The 14,996-nt window shown below is 33.7% G+C and overlaps 1 protein-coding gene across 14 annotated transcripts; it reads left to right on the top strand.

The window, feature by feature from the left end:
• Positions 1-523: 523 nt before the first annotated feature.
• On the top strand, positions 524-12,653 carry LOC112045508 (uncharacterized). Of its 14 annotated transcripts, none has more exons than XM_052890568.1 (8): positions 524-694; positions 2,217-2,268; positions 3,897-3,940; positions 4,866-4,916; positions 5,034-6,216; positions 7,578-7,659; positions 8,433-8,552; positions 9,146-12,653. In XM_052890568.1, exons 1-8 carry the CDS (start codon positions 587-589, stop codon positions 9,279-9,281), a joined length of 1,776 nt encoding a protein of 591 aa, XP_052746528.1. In that variant the 5' UTR covers positions 524-586; the 3' UTR covers positions 9,282-12,653. The 14 variants fall into 14 exon arrangements, with proteins under 14 accessions (XP_052746528.1, XP_052746527.1, XP_023937471.2 ...); XM_052890567.1 differs by having other exon boundaries at positions 524-700; XM_052890573.1 differs by lacking the exon at positions 524-694 and adding an exon at positions 917-1,007.
• Positions 12,654-14,996: the final 2,343 nt, after the last annotated feature.

Raw genomic sequence — 14,996 nt, 5'->3', positions numbered from 1 at the left:
TATATGGTGACGCGAATTTTTTTGTAGAACTTTTAAAGATACATAAAGTCTCTATAAATTAATTTAAAATTTACACAATAGTTAAGTCAGCGCATGCGAATAAGTCTGTGACAAAAACTGTGATAACTCGGCTAATATATATGATACCTATATAAAATACAGCACTCCTCGATAATGTAGCATTCTACTGGTGAAAGAATTTTTGAAATCGGACCAGTAGTTCCGAAGATTACCCCATTTAAAGAATGTTACAAACTTACAAACTTTATAATATTAGTATAGATAACAAAACAGGAAACAATGTTTAATAACTTTTTTACTTGTATATTTATGTATATAGCATTGATTTAGTTAATTGCAATAAGTTTTCCTACTAATCTGTATCCAAACATTTTGTGTATCGTCTATCTATTTCTTTAGTATATCTATGCTGTGGACGGAACGATTTCAACAAAATGAGGGTAGTTAAATAAAATCGATTATAAAGTCATTGTTAAGTCAGATCATCCACCATTTTGTTCAAAGCTATCGTAACGTCAAGGTGTTATGATAAAGACCATTAAATACGGACAGTAAAAAAACAGTTATGAGCATTAATAGTACATACATAACAACTTTGCAGTTGTTTTTTAGTGCAGCATTTTGTGTTTTACTATGTTGCTGTAAATTTCTCCGTGCCAATCAACAATTACAGGTAAAGGTGACTATAATAACGGTAATTTACCCAATTTTACTTATCACAAGCCTTGTCATTGAGTCTCAAACTAATTTAATGTAAATATTTGGAGATAAGTACGTGATTTGCGTTTACCTCGATATTTTAGTTACTTGCATTGCATGTTGCATGGCTTGTATCTTTACCTGTGAGCGTCGACGGGACGCAGAGGGAGGCGGGAGGGGTCGCAACGAGCGCCGAGCGCCGGCCGCTGGCCAACGCGCGCGCATTCGTAGTCACTACGCTAGTCGGTCCATAATACTAAAGTCGGCCACGTGGCAGTGGACGGAGTGTGAGTGTGTTCTTTTTGGCGCAAAATGGATTCATGGCCAATACGTATCATACTATTCGTACCTACTAAAAATGGTTTTCATCTAACCGCCAGAGCAATGGCTCAATAAACTCCGTATTCCCACTTGATCAGGAACTATGTCAATGAAAACCTAAATAAAAAGTGTTCTTGTGTTAATTATATAGAAATATTGTAATATTGTATTACATACATAGTAATATTAAAATTTCTGCACCCCTTCTTCTATATAAATGTTATAACAAAATCTATGTTTTTAACCTTAAGTTAAAACTTCTATCCCTTTAAACGATGTACCTACTATAAAACTTCTATCCCTTTATATTCATCTTTATAATAAATTATGAGTTTAAATGATAAAATATAAAATGTTAACACTCCACTTTGATTTAACACGTTCGCTGCGGTAAGAGGTCAATTGACCTCGTACATCTAGCGGCTTCAAGAGTTACGAGGTCGATGGACCTCGTACCGCACCACAAAGCTTTAGTGTGAGGTAAAAAACCTCGTACCGCACCAGAGGAAAGTGCAGAAAAATCAGTGCCGCAGCGAACTTGTTAATATGAGTTTATGGTAATATCTTTGATTACATACCTCTATGTTAATACATATTTACTACGTAAAAAAAAAAATTGTCTATAGAAATGTTTATAGTTTGTTTCCTTAGATCTTTGATTACCTATGTATCTAAGCCTTAGATACATAGATAATAGTTTGTTTCACATGTTCCTTGTTTCACAAAGCGTCAAATGAACTATGAAGGTTTGTTTTTCTAGTCTATAGTGATCTGTGGGATTGTTATTGTTTGTCAAAGTCAAATATACATAGCAAATTTCAATTATCTTTATCTCAGAAAGTTTATTGATTGCAAATCATTATTTTGAATCTTGTGAAACATTACATTTCTATGGTGACTTGATTTTTTGACTAGTAAAATATAGTTTGTGACAAAAATGTATGCAATTTTTTACATAATTTATAGGTAAGTAGGTATGTATTTTTATATTTACCTTACTAGCCGTCGCCCCGCGGCCCCACCGTTCTCGTGGGAATACGAGAAAAAAGGCTATTTTATTCGTTGATAATGTAGCTGATGGAGATCTGTGAAATAAAATTTTAAAATCGGTTAACCCATTTAAATTTACATTATTAGTTAAAGAATTAATCAAAGTTATTTTTTTTGTCTCACAGGAAGAAGAAGAAGAAGATATGGTGAACAATCCACCAATTATTATAGAATCAGGTAAGTCTTATCATCATTAACAGCCAGGCCTCCCTCCTTCCGGGAGAAGGGATATAGAGCTTAAACATACCATAATGCTCCAAAATGGGTGTGGTAACGTTAAATTCATTATCAGCGATCACTATCCCACACAAACACATCTATCAGGCCAATGATAAATGATTAGGACCGAAGGTTGAACATGCTCTCTGAGGTGCAGAGGTCTAAAACCACCAACTTCCTAACTATGGTCTGAGAATAACTCAAAATATCGTAGAAGAAAGAAAACATAGTCCAACCCAGGATTCGAATCACAGCCCTCATGCTCCAAAAGCACAAAGGTGTCTGTCTAAGCCAACGAGACAGTTCGTTATTTATATAACGGTCCACTTAGTTATGCCATAAATTACATCTCAGTACAGACTATAGTCTTTGGGCCTGGGAACATAACATTTATTCATGACCGTACAGCTCAAACTGTGTATGTGATATTAATGGTGGAATCTGCCTTCTGAACCGGTGGTAGAATCTTTACAAATAGTCAACTAATGTGTCAAAAGTGCTTGTAAAATAAGCTTACTTGAAATAAATGATTTCTAAAGAAAAGAAAAGAAAAGAAAAAAGCTTTATTAGTGAATTATGCCACACAACACAATTTGTTCTTGAACAATATCCTGCGATGTGTGGCACAACCCAGTAAAGAGATCCAACTCAGCATAATGCTACATACTCTTTAAATAAAAAGAGCATGCAGCGCTGGTTTTCAGTTGGAACCGTTGACCAGATGCCGCCACAAACACAGCACACAACAACCTTATTAACTAAAATAAACAATAATAATAACTTAAACTTAAAATAGTACATTACAATTAACTAAAATAAAAAAGGAAAAACAATAAAATACCATACTAAAAAATAACAACGTGAGAAGAAAAAATATTAAAAATAAAATTATATCATATATACAAAGGTATTTACAAATTTATGCAATTCTTATACAGTTATTTACCTATAAGAAAGAAAACTCTCTTTTTTTTCTTTCTTTCTTGGTCTCATAAAATTAAGAATTTAGTGAACCATCTATAGCAAATACAGACTCATGTATTTAATGGATAAAACACAAATGCACCATAATTTGAATAGTTTTGAAAAAATCCCTAGGGTGACCAAGTTATATATTTTTATTTTTTTTTCTATTAAACCCTACGTCCTTTGGTCACAAGTCCAGGCTCATTGTTTTACTCTCTACCACTCGGTGGGCCCAGCACCCTCACAGTGAATCCATGTAATATTAAGATTTTTGTCTCTCTGAATCAGTTTTTAAATGCTGCTAGTAAGTAAGATTTTAATGATTTAATTTTTTTTTAACCATACAGATTAAATTACCAATGTACTTTTTTACTTTTTTTATAGATAAAGTTTTATTTGTTTTGAAGAAGAAGCCTTGAGCGCAATAACTAATTTTCTTTTATTAAGATAACTCGATTTAAAAAATTTTTGAATTTGAAAATGAAATTCTGTAAAAAAAACCTTCTCCATTTTTGAAGTCTGTTAAAGAAATATTGAATAACATATTAAAACTAAAGACAAACTCTTCAATTTTTTTTCTAAGTATTGATGTAAATAAAATATCATCTATTTGTTGGCAGATAAAAATGAGACGGGTTCTACATTAACGACATCGCTACTAGCGGTAAGTAACTTTTTCTACTCCCATTTCGTTATCTACTCAATAATTTTGCACAAAGCTATTCATACCTACACGTCGTTTTGTAATGATTTTTATTTTATTTTAAATAGTTCCATAGCGTTGCGGACAAAAATTCAGACTTCCTTAGAAGAGACAATTCGGTTTCACCTCGTTTCTCAAAAATCACTCTTACTATAAATTTTTTTGTTTTTTTTTTTATTCTCTAAGCCTCGAAGCCTTGTTTTTGTTTTTTTTATTCTCTACAAGTTAGCCCTGGACTACAAACTCATCTGATGGTAAGTGTTGATGCAATCTAAGATGGAAGCTATCTTTAGGAGTAGGATGAAATCCACACCTCTTTCGGTTTCTACACGGCGGTCGCTTGGCGGTACGTCTTTGTCGTTACTAGCCACGGCCGAAGCCTCCCACAAGCTAGACCTGGACCAATTTAGTAAACCTCAATCGGCCCAGCCGGGGTTCGAATCCAGAACCTCCGTCTTGTAAATCCGCGACTACCACTGCGCTACGGAGGCCGTCAAAAAAAATGCCTGTACCTATACCCGCATAAGCTGATCGCTATAATACCATATCGCTATAGTGCAAATCAAAATTCATTTAATTTCAAGTAGGCTTAGTAAATTTAAATAGTTATGGTACGTAACAGGATTATTATCATCATAGTGATAACTTAAGTGGAAAACTTAAAATTACCAGGGCGCCAAACGCGCTTTCAGGAAGAGCCTACAACAAACTTAGCTAGTGCTTTTTGTTTTGCTATAAACTCTAATAAAAAAAATCTCGCCATTGTTCTTTGATCGTACTCGTATTATGATAATCGGATTAAGACTGGCTTACCACGTGTAAGCGTTTGACCGCCCCGGGCGTCGAGTCGAGTTCCTCTAAGCTTTTGGAGGCCCTCTTGTTTCAGGGTCTCGGGGCCTGCAAAGTTTTAAGTGGCCCGAGGCCGGTGGCGGACAAGGTAGTGAACTTTTGGTAGTGTCCGATATTTATAATACGACCATCTAGATTTTTTAAGCGGTAATACAGAACAATGGCGAGATATTTTTTTTTTCAGTACAGTACTATTGCTTTTCAGTTACGCGAAATCGGCCACAATATTTCAAATCCGGCTATTATCGACCAACCAACGCCAACACATAGACGATGCGACACCAGAAAATATAATTATGAACCTGTTGTATGTGACAAGAGAACCCCTGAGTCAAATACGACGTTAGTAGAACACACACCAGTAGTGCCCCCGGTTATTAATACGGTCATATCTAAAACCACCGCCAATACACGTGCTACATCTAAAAAAGATATCGATAGTGTTGCCGTGTACAATTTTAGTAGCGAGGAGGATGACGAGTTTGAAAAGAAGCAAGCTCCTCGCAAAACGGCGAAGATGACTAAGCCCATGGGTATATCTAAAACCACCGCCAACACAACAGTTGAGAAATTGGCGTTATTACCAATAACAGATATGATCGAAGAGTGTGTTAGAGACTCTACTGTACTACTAAACTCGTCACTTTCATCTTGTCGTAACGTACCCGCTACTGTCACTATTGACAACAAACGTGGACATAAAAGACCGATAATAGAAACGATTGAAGACGATTCCGAACCCTTAAAAAAAATAAACAGGGGAAAGACTAATATGAAGGACAGGGCAAACACTAGTATAACTAAGAGCACAGGAACTGACCGTCCACTATTAGCACTTCAAGTCGATACCGTTGATGAGATGGTTGAATTAATTGAAGACATGGATGACAATTGTAAAGTCAATTTGAACTCGTCGGATTTGATAGAAAATGCACCGGAAGAAGTCGACGATACTGAGAGTAATAGTAATATATCAATAAACATGCCAGTCGACGTTGTAACAGATAAAACGTCAGGCAGGAGTACTGATCAATCGCTTGATATTCAGGATTGTACACATCGATCCGATGAAGATAGTGTCCTGCGCACTCGCAGTTCGAAATCGCATGAAAAAGGCAATATTTCTGCAAAGGAACGCAGCACAATTAGAAGAGCAAAGAACCAGCCGCAAAAAAGCCGCAAGGAAGCCAATCGTAAAACGTTATGTCCGTATGAGTTGCGGAGTTTCTCGACGCAAAATAGTACAAACAAAAGGAAGGATGTCGAACGAGTAGTAAGGTCTACGCCGACCAAGCGAAAACGTGAAGCTAATACTGCATCAAATAATAATGTCCACTCCACTACATCGAGAGCATGTGTAATCAGAAACAACCAACTTCAACAATCTGGTATGTATTTTTTTTATTTAAACAAGTTTATTATAAAATAATATTAAAACTACCTACTTAAATTGCCTACTTCAACCTATTATATAGATTGTATATTATATAAATAAATGAAGAAAATCTACTAAATTTAAATTATATCTAAAAATGTACGTCATAGTTTTATCATAATCGTAATAATCAGGTTTTTCAATGGTAGCACTCCGACGTGGAGTTGGAGCGTAGGCCCACCAAGATGCTTCAACGCGGGTTGGCTTAAAGTGATGTTTGTCTCTGAAAAAACCACTATCACGTGTTTTTTCAACGTTTCTTATTCAATCTGCTAAAGTGTGGAATGCTCTTCTGTGTTTCTTGCTAACTACAATCTAAACACCTTTAAAGCAATAGTAACCCGTGCGAGTTAGCTAGCTAGACGTTTAGTTTGCTTTAGTTTTATCGGAGGAAAAAATCCAAGTGAGCTGAATTTTTGTATACGAGTACACCTTTATTACGGTGTTATTATAAAGATGTGAAAATCGCCATCGATACCGTGCCGGCTATAAAAGTTACAGAGGTCAAAAGGTCAAGGAAATAAGTTTCCTGCAAATATTTCGCGACCTATTGCTCAGAGAATAGAGGTCATTATAAAAATTGTTTCTCATAAAATTGTCTACAAAAATGTCGATGTCGATGTTTCACCTTTATAGCATCGTAATAAAGGAGTATACAAAATTTAACCTACTAGAAATTATTCTCCAGATTGGTGTTTAAAATGCCTAAAATTACTGGACTAGTGGTACTGAGTTCAAAAAAAGTTTTCATTTATAAATCCTATTGACCATATTACAAGTTGAAGAACAAGAGAAGAGGATGGCCGTAGAAGAAAAAACAAGAATATAATTGGAGTTTGTAATGATATGAATAGAGGATATGAGTTGATGTATGGGAGAAGTGAATGGAAGAGGAGGACATTATTGTAGGTACTGACAACGTCAGTCAGACGGCCTGAAATGCTTTAACCAATGGTTACTATAGTTACTGTGGTTACGCCCAATTTCTTAAAAAGAAGAATCGAAAATATCGCTCTGTTTCAGTCCTTGGCAAAAAAATGGGTCTTCTTTCGCCGCTAGTTTTTTTTTTGTTGTTTCACGTTATATCGTGCAATCAGTCTAAAATACTTTGAGCGAATTTTACGTTGGATGTTGTTTACTTTCGCCGCTAGTGGTCGGCAATATGTCTTTTTTCTATTCACGAGTTATGTCGTGGTGTGCCTACTGGAATCGAACCCAGGACCTCCTAAAGGAATAAGCTAAGGGTCCAATAAAAATAATACAAAAATACTAATTAACTTTAACCACTTAACAGTTAACGTTATTTTTTTATAGGATATGCTGAACTCAAAGAAGTCGTGTCTTCAAATTTGAAAAAAATAGAGACCAATATTCAAAATCTTAGAAAAAATAAAACGTAAGTATTACGAGCTTTTCTTACCTTTCTTTCCTTGTTTTTTCTCTATCTCTGTTCTCTCTATTCTTTTTTTTAAAGTTATCTTCGCAAATAACGCATGCATGATGCATGTCTGTTTGTTTTAGTGCTATAGCTTGGCAAATTCGTTCGTAACACTCCCGATGACCCCGCTCGCACGACTTCATACCCGCGCAGTCCTTTCCCCCGTCGCCCGCATATCATGGGTGTGTCAGCAACGAAGTTGCCAAGCTATAGCTGACCCGACAATCGTTGTACTGCCATTTGAAACCTCAATAGCTCAACGGTAAAGCGGTCAGACTCATCACGGAGGTAGTGGTTCGACCCCCGCCCGTTGGACTATTATTGTACCTACCTATTGAGCTCCGATATCCCAGTTTATATGACCTCTGCCTCCAATTCCAGAGAGTGTGGGTTCAAATCCGGCCCGGGGAAGTTTAAGAAATTAAATATCACGTATCTCAAACGGTGAAGGAAAAACATCGTAAGGAAACCTGCATACCAGGGAATTTTCTTAATCCTCTGTGTGTGTGAAGTCTGCCAATCGGTATTGGGCCAGCGTGGACTATTGACCTAACCCTTCTCGTTCTGAAAGGAGACTCGAGCTCACCAGTGAGCCAAATATGGGTTGATAATGATGACTTCTAATAACCACCACAGTCTTTCCCGACTAGTTGGAGGCGAATTTTTGATCATATTGACAAGTTAAGGCAAGTATTCGTTTTCGTTATAAAATTAACTCTTGTTTTCCGTAGTTTGATGAAACTGCGTAAGAAAATAAAAAATGGGGTAAATAAATATCACAGGACAATACAGCAGCGCCTAAGAAAACAGAAAATACTTATGTTGAAAAAATTTGCTGAAATGGAAAAATCGTACGTATTCAAATTTGTTTATTTCTTTGCTCAATGTGTGTCGGCTACACGTTGTGTGTAATCGTGAAGAAAAAAGACGTGTTGTCGAGCAATAGGTAACGGTCAGTTCGAAAATATACGAACATCATCATTGTGATGGGACGAAAAAGATCTGGACACGACACGACTGTCGCATAATATCTATACAAATGCCTTCGAAGGTATTCTAGTACTGGATACGACTATCGCATAGTATGTATTGTCGTACAAGGTTTTTGAGTATGTAGGCACTAATTTGTAGAAATTGAGTCAAATTGAGAATTATTTTTCCAATACAAGTTTGTAATGAGTGCTCAGGGTAGGCAGAGCATTTTCGCATCTATAAAATGCACGCCACTGACTATAGCATATTTCGAAATAGAAGGGAATTGAATATAAAACCTGTCAAATTTTGACTCCCTGAGCAGCTATTGGGGTGCAGACAAAGAATGTGTTCGCATGTAAACCAAACTCAAAAAATTCAAAATTACAACGTCAATTAATTATTAAATTAATAATCAAAAATTATATATTAATAACAAAAGAATACATAATAACATAATACTAATTTTCAGAAATCATAACGATGCGAAAAATATACTGAAGAAAATAGATACAGAAATAACAAGAGTCAGCTGTATGGAGACTAAAAATATGTCCGATTTAATGGATATGAAAGAAAAAATCCTCGCTGATCTTCGGCATTTGTGATTATTAGCATCATTAAGTTAAAATTATGCCCTTTTCTGTAAAATTAAATTTATGCTAGTTAATAAGATTATATTACCTAACTTATACAGAGTGCTCGGGAATAATTTCCATAACCTCAAGGTGTTGACAAGTATACTTATAGGAGCCGAACTGCATATTTATTTTTTTACTAAAAAAAACTTGGACCATCCATGTAACACAAAGGAAAAAAATTTGAGATTTCCGGTTTAACAATGCAACAATTAACATTGCAACTTGCAATGTTAATAGCCCAGTCGGATAAAATTGTTAATTAATTAATGGATAACTTTTTATAAAGTTGCGATAAAAAATTTTTTTCTACGGCATTCCATGCTTTCATTTGTCCTGTATACGTCTGAATTATTTCAAATTTTAATATCAACATTTAATATGTTTAAATAACATTTTTCATTAAAGCGCTCCAATGGGGCGTGGCTTGCGGAAACGCGAGTACCCGTTTTCGGGCGTATTTTCAGCTCCCTGTAAAAATTATTAATATTGGTCCTACAATTTCGGGAATCGGGTTTTTTTTAGGAAATTTCCTACTCTTTTTTGAATCTTTTTTCAAAATTTAAATATCTCAAATAGTTTTCGAGATATACCCAAAAAACTAAAACCCTTTTTTTTGTTTACTAATTTGTTAATAACTTTTGCAGGTTTTTCGAGCGGATCTTGAAATTTTTCAAAAACATTCTAGATGCGATCCTGAATCGAATGAGCCCTCAACCATATTTTTCCGAGACTGTTAAAAAGTTTTGACCAACAAGGCATTTGTTGACTAGACTATTACAAAAGAAATATTTTTTACTCTGAAACTAATTATTTTAGAACACATGTTCCTCAGACATTTTTAATAATTTTTTCTTAGAGAATATACCCTAGAGAACCCTAGAGTTATGGTAAATACTCCCGAGCACCCTGTCTGCATTGTGTTAGTTAGTTAGTTAAGTTGTTAAAGACACGGAAATATATTTCGTTATACGCTGTGGACGTCTGTTCATTGGTGTGCACTGTGCATGAATGCACCATAAATACAATAGAGTCAAATAATACATAAAGCATATGCAGGAAGTTCTCAGAAACAGCTCCGATTTTGATGATTTTTTTTAAAGTCATGTTTCTTTATGTTTCAGAATCAGAAAATTTTTGGTGCGTGGACGAAATGATTTATATTGTTAAAAAATATCTATGCTTTTATTTAAAAAATAATTTACCGTATGCGGAAAACTAATAAGCGAAAGAAAATATAATATTTTCTATCACTTTCGAGGCGGTATAAATGGTCTAATTAATGAGCCGACAATCAGTCATTTACCGTTTTCCTAAAAATATTCAAATTGTACCTCTCAATAAAAAGTTATACTTGGTTTTACACTAAAATTAATCAATCGTCTTCTGTTTTCGTAATGTAAAACCAACTATAACTTTCTCTTGAGTTGTCCGATTTCGATAATTCTTTTTTTATTATAAAGGGTACATTTCGTATATGGTCCTATAAACATTTAAGAAATCAATTTCAACTCTAAGAGTAAGAAAACAAGATATGATTGATTGTTTACCCATTCATTTTAGTCTAAAACCAAGCATAACTTTTTATTAAGTAGTTAGATTTTAATAACTCTGATAGAAAGGGTATATTCCGACAATGGCCCCATTATAAGTTTGTGTTTTTAAAGTCGGTAGTGCTTTTTTTTAATTATTAATTACATAAATAGCATAAATATTGTTTGAATAATATAAATCATTCCGTCCCCACTCCAAAAGGTTTCTGATTTCAAATAATATCAAGAAACAAACTGAACAAAAAAAATCATCAAAATCGGAGCTGTTTCTGAGGAGGTCGAGAGTAAATGCTCTGTTGATTCGCCAACATTATAGTCTCGTTACTGTCATACAAACGTTATTGTTTACCAGCGGAACTGTTGGCCTATTTATAGTTTGCTCTTTTTTGTTTTTTTTTGCTTGTTTATTGTTTACATTTATTGTGTTTATTAGAGTTTATGGTATTTACATATCTTGTTACATTTTTAAATACTTGTTTTTTTATATTTCAAGACTTTTAATATGTCAAGACGGCCGCGTGGCGCAGTGGGTAGTGACCCTGCTTTCTGCATCCACGGCCGTGGGTTCGATTCCCACAACTGGAAAATATTTGTGTGATGAGCATGGGTGTTTTCCAGTGTCTGTGTGTATTTATACATTATATAAGTATTTATATGTAGTATACAGGAAGAAAATTTTTTTAGTGCGGATATTTTTATATTTTGTACATAAACAAAATTTAATGATCACGTATTTTTTCTTTTTTTTTTTAACTCAAAAATAACAAAATTATCGTTAGCTAAAGTTATTTACTTTTGAACAGAATTTTAGGGTCACCCTATTGTGCGTTTATTTTATTTTCGTTTGATACCTAAAGAACGTCACCAGATCACTTTTAAGCTGAATATATCTTGTTTAGTAATAATATGTACATTATTTTGTTATTTTAGAGACATAAATTAAAAAAAAAATTACATAAAATATATCGAACTGTTTGTAGATTTATATTCTATTAATGATACAGAACCACGAAAAAAAATATCCGCACTAAAGACCGAATCACCCTGTATAATTGTATATTAATATTATAATATCAACTATCTTAGCACCCATAACACAAGCTACTCTGTATGCTTACTTTGGGGCTAGATAGTGATGTGTATTGTTTAAGTATATTTATATTTATTTAGTATATTTATATTTATATTTTATTTATTTACATACCTAGATATAGTACCTACTCTTAGACATAGTTTGTTGGTCAACCTTTAAACAACAATCATATAATTGTTTATACTGGCTGGTTCAAATCATTTGACAAAATGTCATTTACCTTCTGTGTAATATCCAGCCGTAAGCGCCGGATAAAATTATTACAGAATCTCAAATTACATAATATTATGTCTACAGTGACAGTAGCAGTGAATAAGATCAAGCTTTGACTTTGACTTACAATGTATTTTGTTTTCTTTTTATATTGTGCATCTGTTGTGTTTATTAGAGTTTATAATATATAAATATTTTGTTACTTTCTTAATTTCTAATATTTACACACCTAGATATAGTCTATACAGTATATAAATGAATCTTAACAATTAAAAAAAAAGAAAACAAAAAAGGTTCTGGCCGCCCTTCTGATGTATTGTCTTTTTTATAAGTTGCCTAAATAAATTTCTGTGCAATTTACCGGTCAAATATATTATTAATGTACCAGTAAATGGCGTGTACCAATTTTGGTATACGAAACTATATTATGTTTCAAACATTACGTTACTAGTAAGTAATAAATATATATTTTTTGCATGTTAATTACTGATAGTTTTATTGTAAAGTCCTACAACAAATGAACAAATAAACAAATCTTAACTCTTTGTTATGTAACTAGCAGTCGCCCCGCGGTCTTACCCGTGTAATTCCCGTTCCCGTGTGAAAACGGTGATGAAATATAGCTCAGGGATAACGTACCTACGCGTAGGGTTCTTATGGTGAAAGAATTTTTCAAATCCTGTCATCCGTCCTATTTAATAAAAACGATCAAATCATTTCTTTTTATAATATTAGTACAGACTTTTTTTTTCATTAAAATACTCTGGGCACTCAATTATTTATACATAATTGTTTACATACAATTGCCATTTTTATCGTAAGCGAAATTGCAAACGCGTAAACGTTATAAAATTCCTCGAGTTAAGTAGGGTAGGGGTACGGTATGGTATAGGGGTAGGGTAGGGTAGGGGTACGGTATGAGTAGGGTAGGTATTTCAACCATTTTTAAACCATTTTTTATTTAAATTTCAACTACATAATTTTTAGTAATATTTTCTGCTATAGTGCGCGAAATATGTCTACACGTGACTGGCGGCGTAATTATGTGACCAGCGTTAGTGATCTCTTTTACCCGCCAAGAGATAGGTAGAGATAGACGATAAAATGGCGGCACTTTCCATTAAAAGTGCTGGAATGGCGACCCATTCGTTTTACGAGCTTACCTACTTTACTTAAAAATATTTTAACCGATTTCAAAAAAAGGAGCAGGTTCTCAATTCAACGCATATGTTTTTTATTTTATTATATAAATAATAAAATATTTTCAAGAAAAACATTGAACCGACTTCAAAGATGCATTACTCTTAAAAGCGCAAAATAACATCATACCTATGTCCTTTCTATTGATCGGTTTTAAGGCGGTACCAAAAAAAAACCAAAATTAACTTTAAGAGCCTATTTGACGTAGCAAATATATAGTCGGTTAATTTTTTTTGTTGAAAAGATTTTATTCTCGCTCATGAATTCATTGTCACGTTTGATTCTGCGAAGCAATAGTACTTTAGGCCAATTACTCAGTCGGGATTTATTGCTTTTACTAGGAACATAGTTCAATAGATGGTGATAACAAAATAAGCAATAAACATTACTTTCGTGTTATTTATTCGGTTGCTTGTAAGGAAGAACGTATAAATGAAAAATGCCTAACCTAACCATTGGTTTCTGGGCCACTCAGGTTCCTATAAAGTACCTATGTAGCGGTTCACAATCTTTCGACAGTTCTTAATCTCGCGAGATAGATTATAATCTAACGGTATTTATAACTGATAAGATTATTGCCCTTAAATGATCCCTAGCTCTAAACAGAACACAATGTACTCTTGGATTGCATTATAATATTTACCATCAGGTTTAAAGAATTGTAAAGAATAAAAAAAAATATGTAGCAGGAATGTGTTTAAATTTATATTCGTTGAGCTTATAATCCAGTTTATATAAAATCTTTTTAACAAAAAATTTGAATCGACTTCAAAATCGCAAAAATTAATTAAGGCCGTTTCTGAAAGAACCACGGGAAAGAACGGTCTGTAAATCCTAAAAGTTTATGATTTAATCAGCTTTAGTTAATGCATCACTTTCTTGGCACCGCCTTCAAAGTGATCAGAAGGTTATGTGCTACCTTCTAATCACTTTGAAGGCGATGTTATTTTTTTGTTAAAAAGATTTTATTTTTCTGTTTCTAGTGTGTCCTAGCATTTAATTTTCATAAAAATCAGTTCAGTAATTTGAAAATAACGATTTTGCCTGCCTGCCGTACGGGCCTCATTTTAAATATTTTTTTTACGGGTTTCATTTTAACAAAAATCACTGAACCGATTTTCAGGAAATTAAATGGAATTAATCTCTTACAAACAAAAAAAGAATTTTTAAAATTGGTAAAAAAATGTCGAAAAAAATAATAATAAAATAAAAAATATAAACGCGGCGAATTGAGAACCTCCTCCTTTTTTTTGAAGTCAGTTAAAAATCTCGTGTACCTACCGGTGTTTGTTACCAAACTTCCGAAACGGCTGGATCGATTTTTATGATTTGTGTGCATAATATCAGATAGGTTTGAAAATCGGCCAACGACTTCTATAAAATCGTATTTAAACACATTATAGAAGTCTTATTATATATTTATATATCGAACGAACGCAACTGAATTAGCACAATTTCGACAATGAAAATAAAAATCTAAAATATTGGAAGATATTCTTTTCTGGTATATTACTTTGGTCAAGTGTTTATACTTACTTTACGTACGAGTACAAAACGGACCAGATTCAGATAACAAAAGCATTTAATTCTTTTATTTTAATAACTTTGACAGTAAATGTTAACCAT

This window comes from Bicyclus anynana, chromosome Z (assembly GCF_947172395.1).
Source record: "Bicyclus anynana chromosome Z, ilBicAnyn1.1, whole genome shotgun sequence".
NCBI classification, from domain to species: domain Eukaryota; kingdom Metazoa; phylum Arthropoda; class Insecta; order Lepidoptera; family Nymphalidae; genus Bicyclus; species Bicyclus anynana.
This window is presented reverse-complemented; position numbering and strand designations above follow the sequence as displayed.

Coding starts and splice junctions, on each gene's coding strand:
- LOC112045508 (XM_052890567.1), top strand. CDS start 587: ATGAGCATTAATAGTACATACATAACAACTTTGCAGTTGTTTTTTAGT. Junction 2,269..3,896: donor ACCAATTATTATAGAATCAG/GTAAGTCTTATC, acceptor ATTTGTTGGCAG/ATAAAAATGAGACGGGTTCT. Junction 4,917..5,033: donor CGAGGCCGGTGGCGGACAAG/GTAGTGAACTTT, acceptor ATTGCTTTTCAG/TTACGCGAAATCGGCCACAA.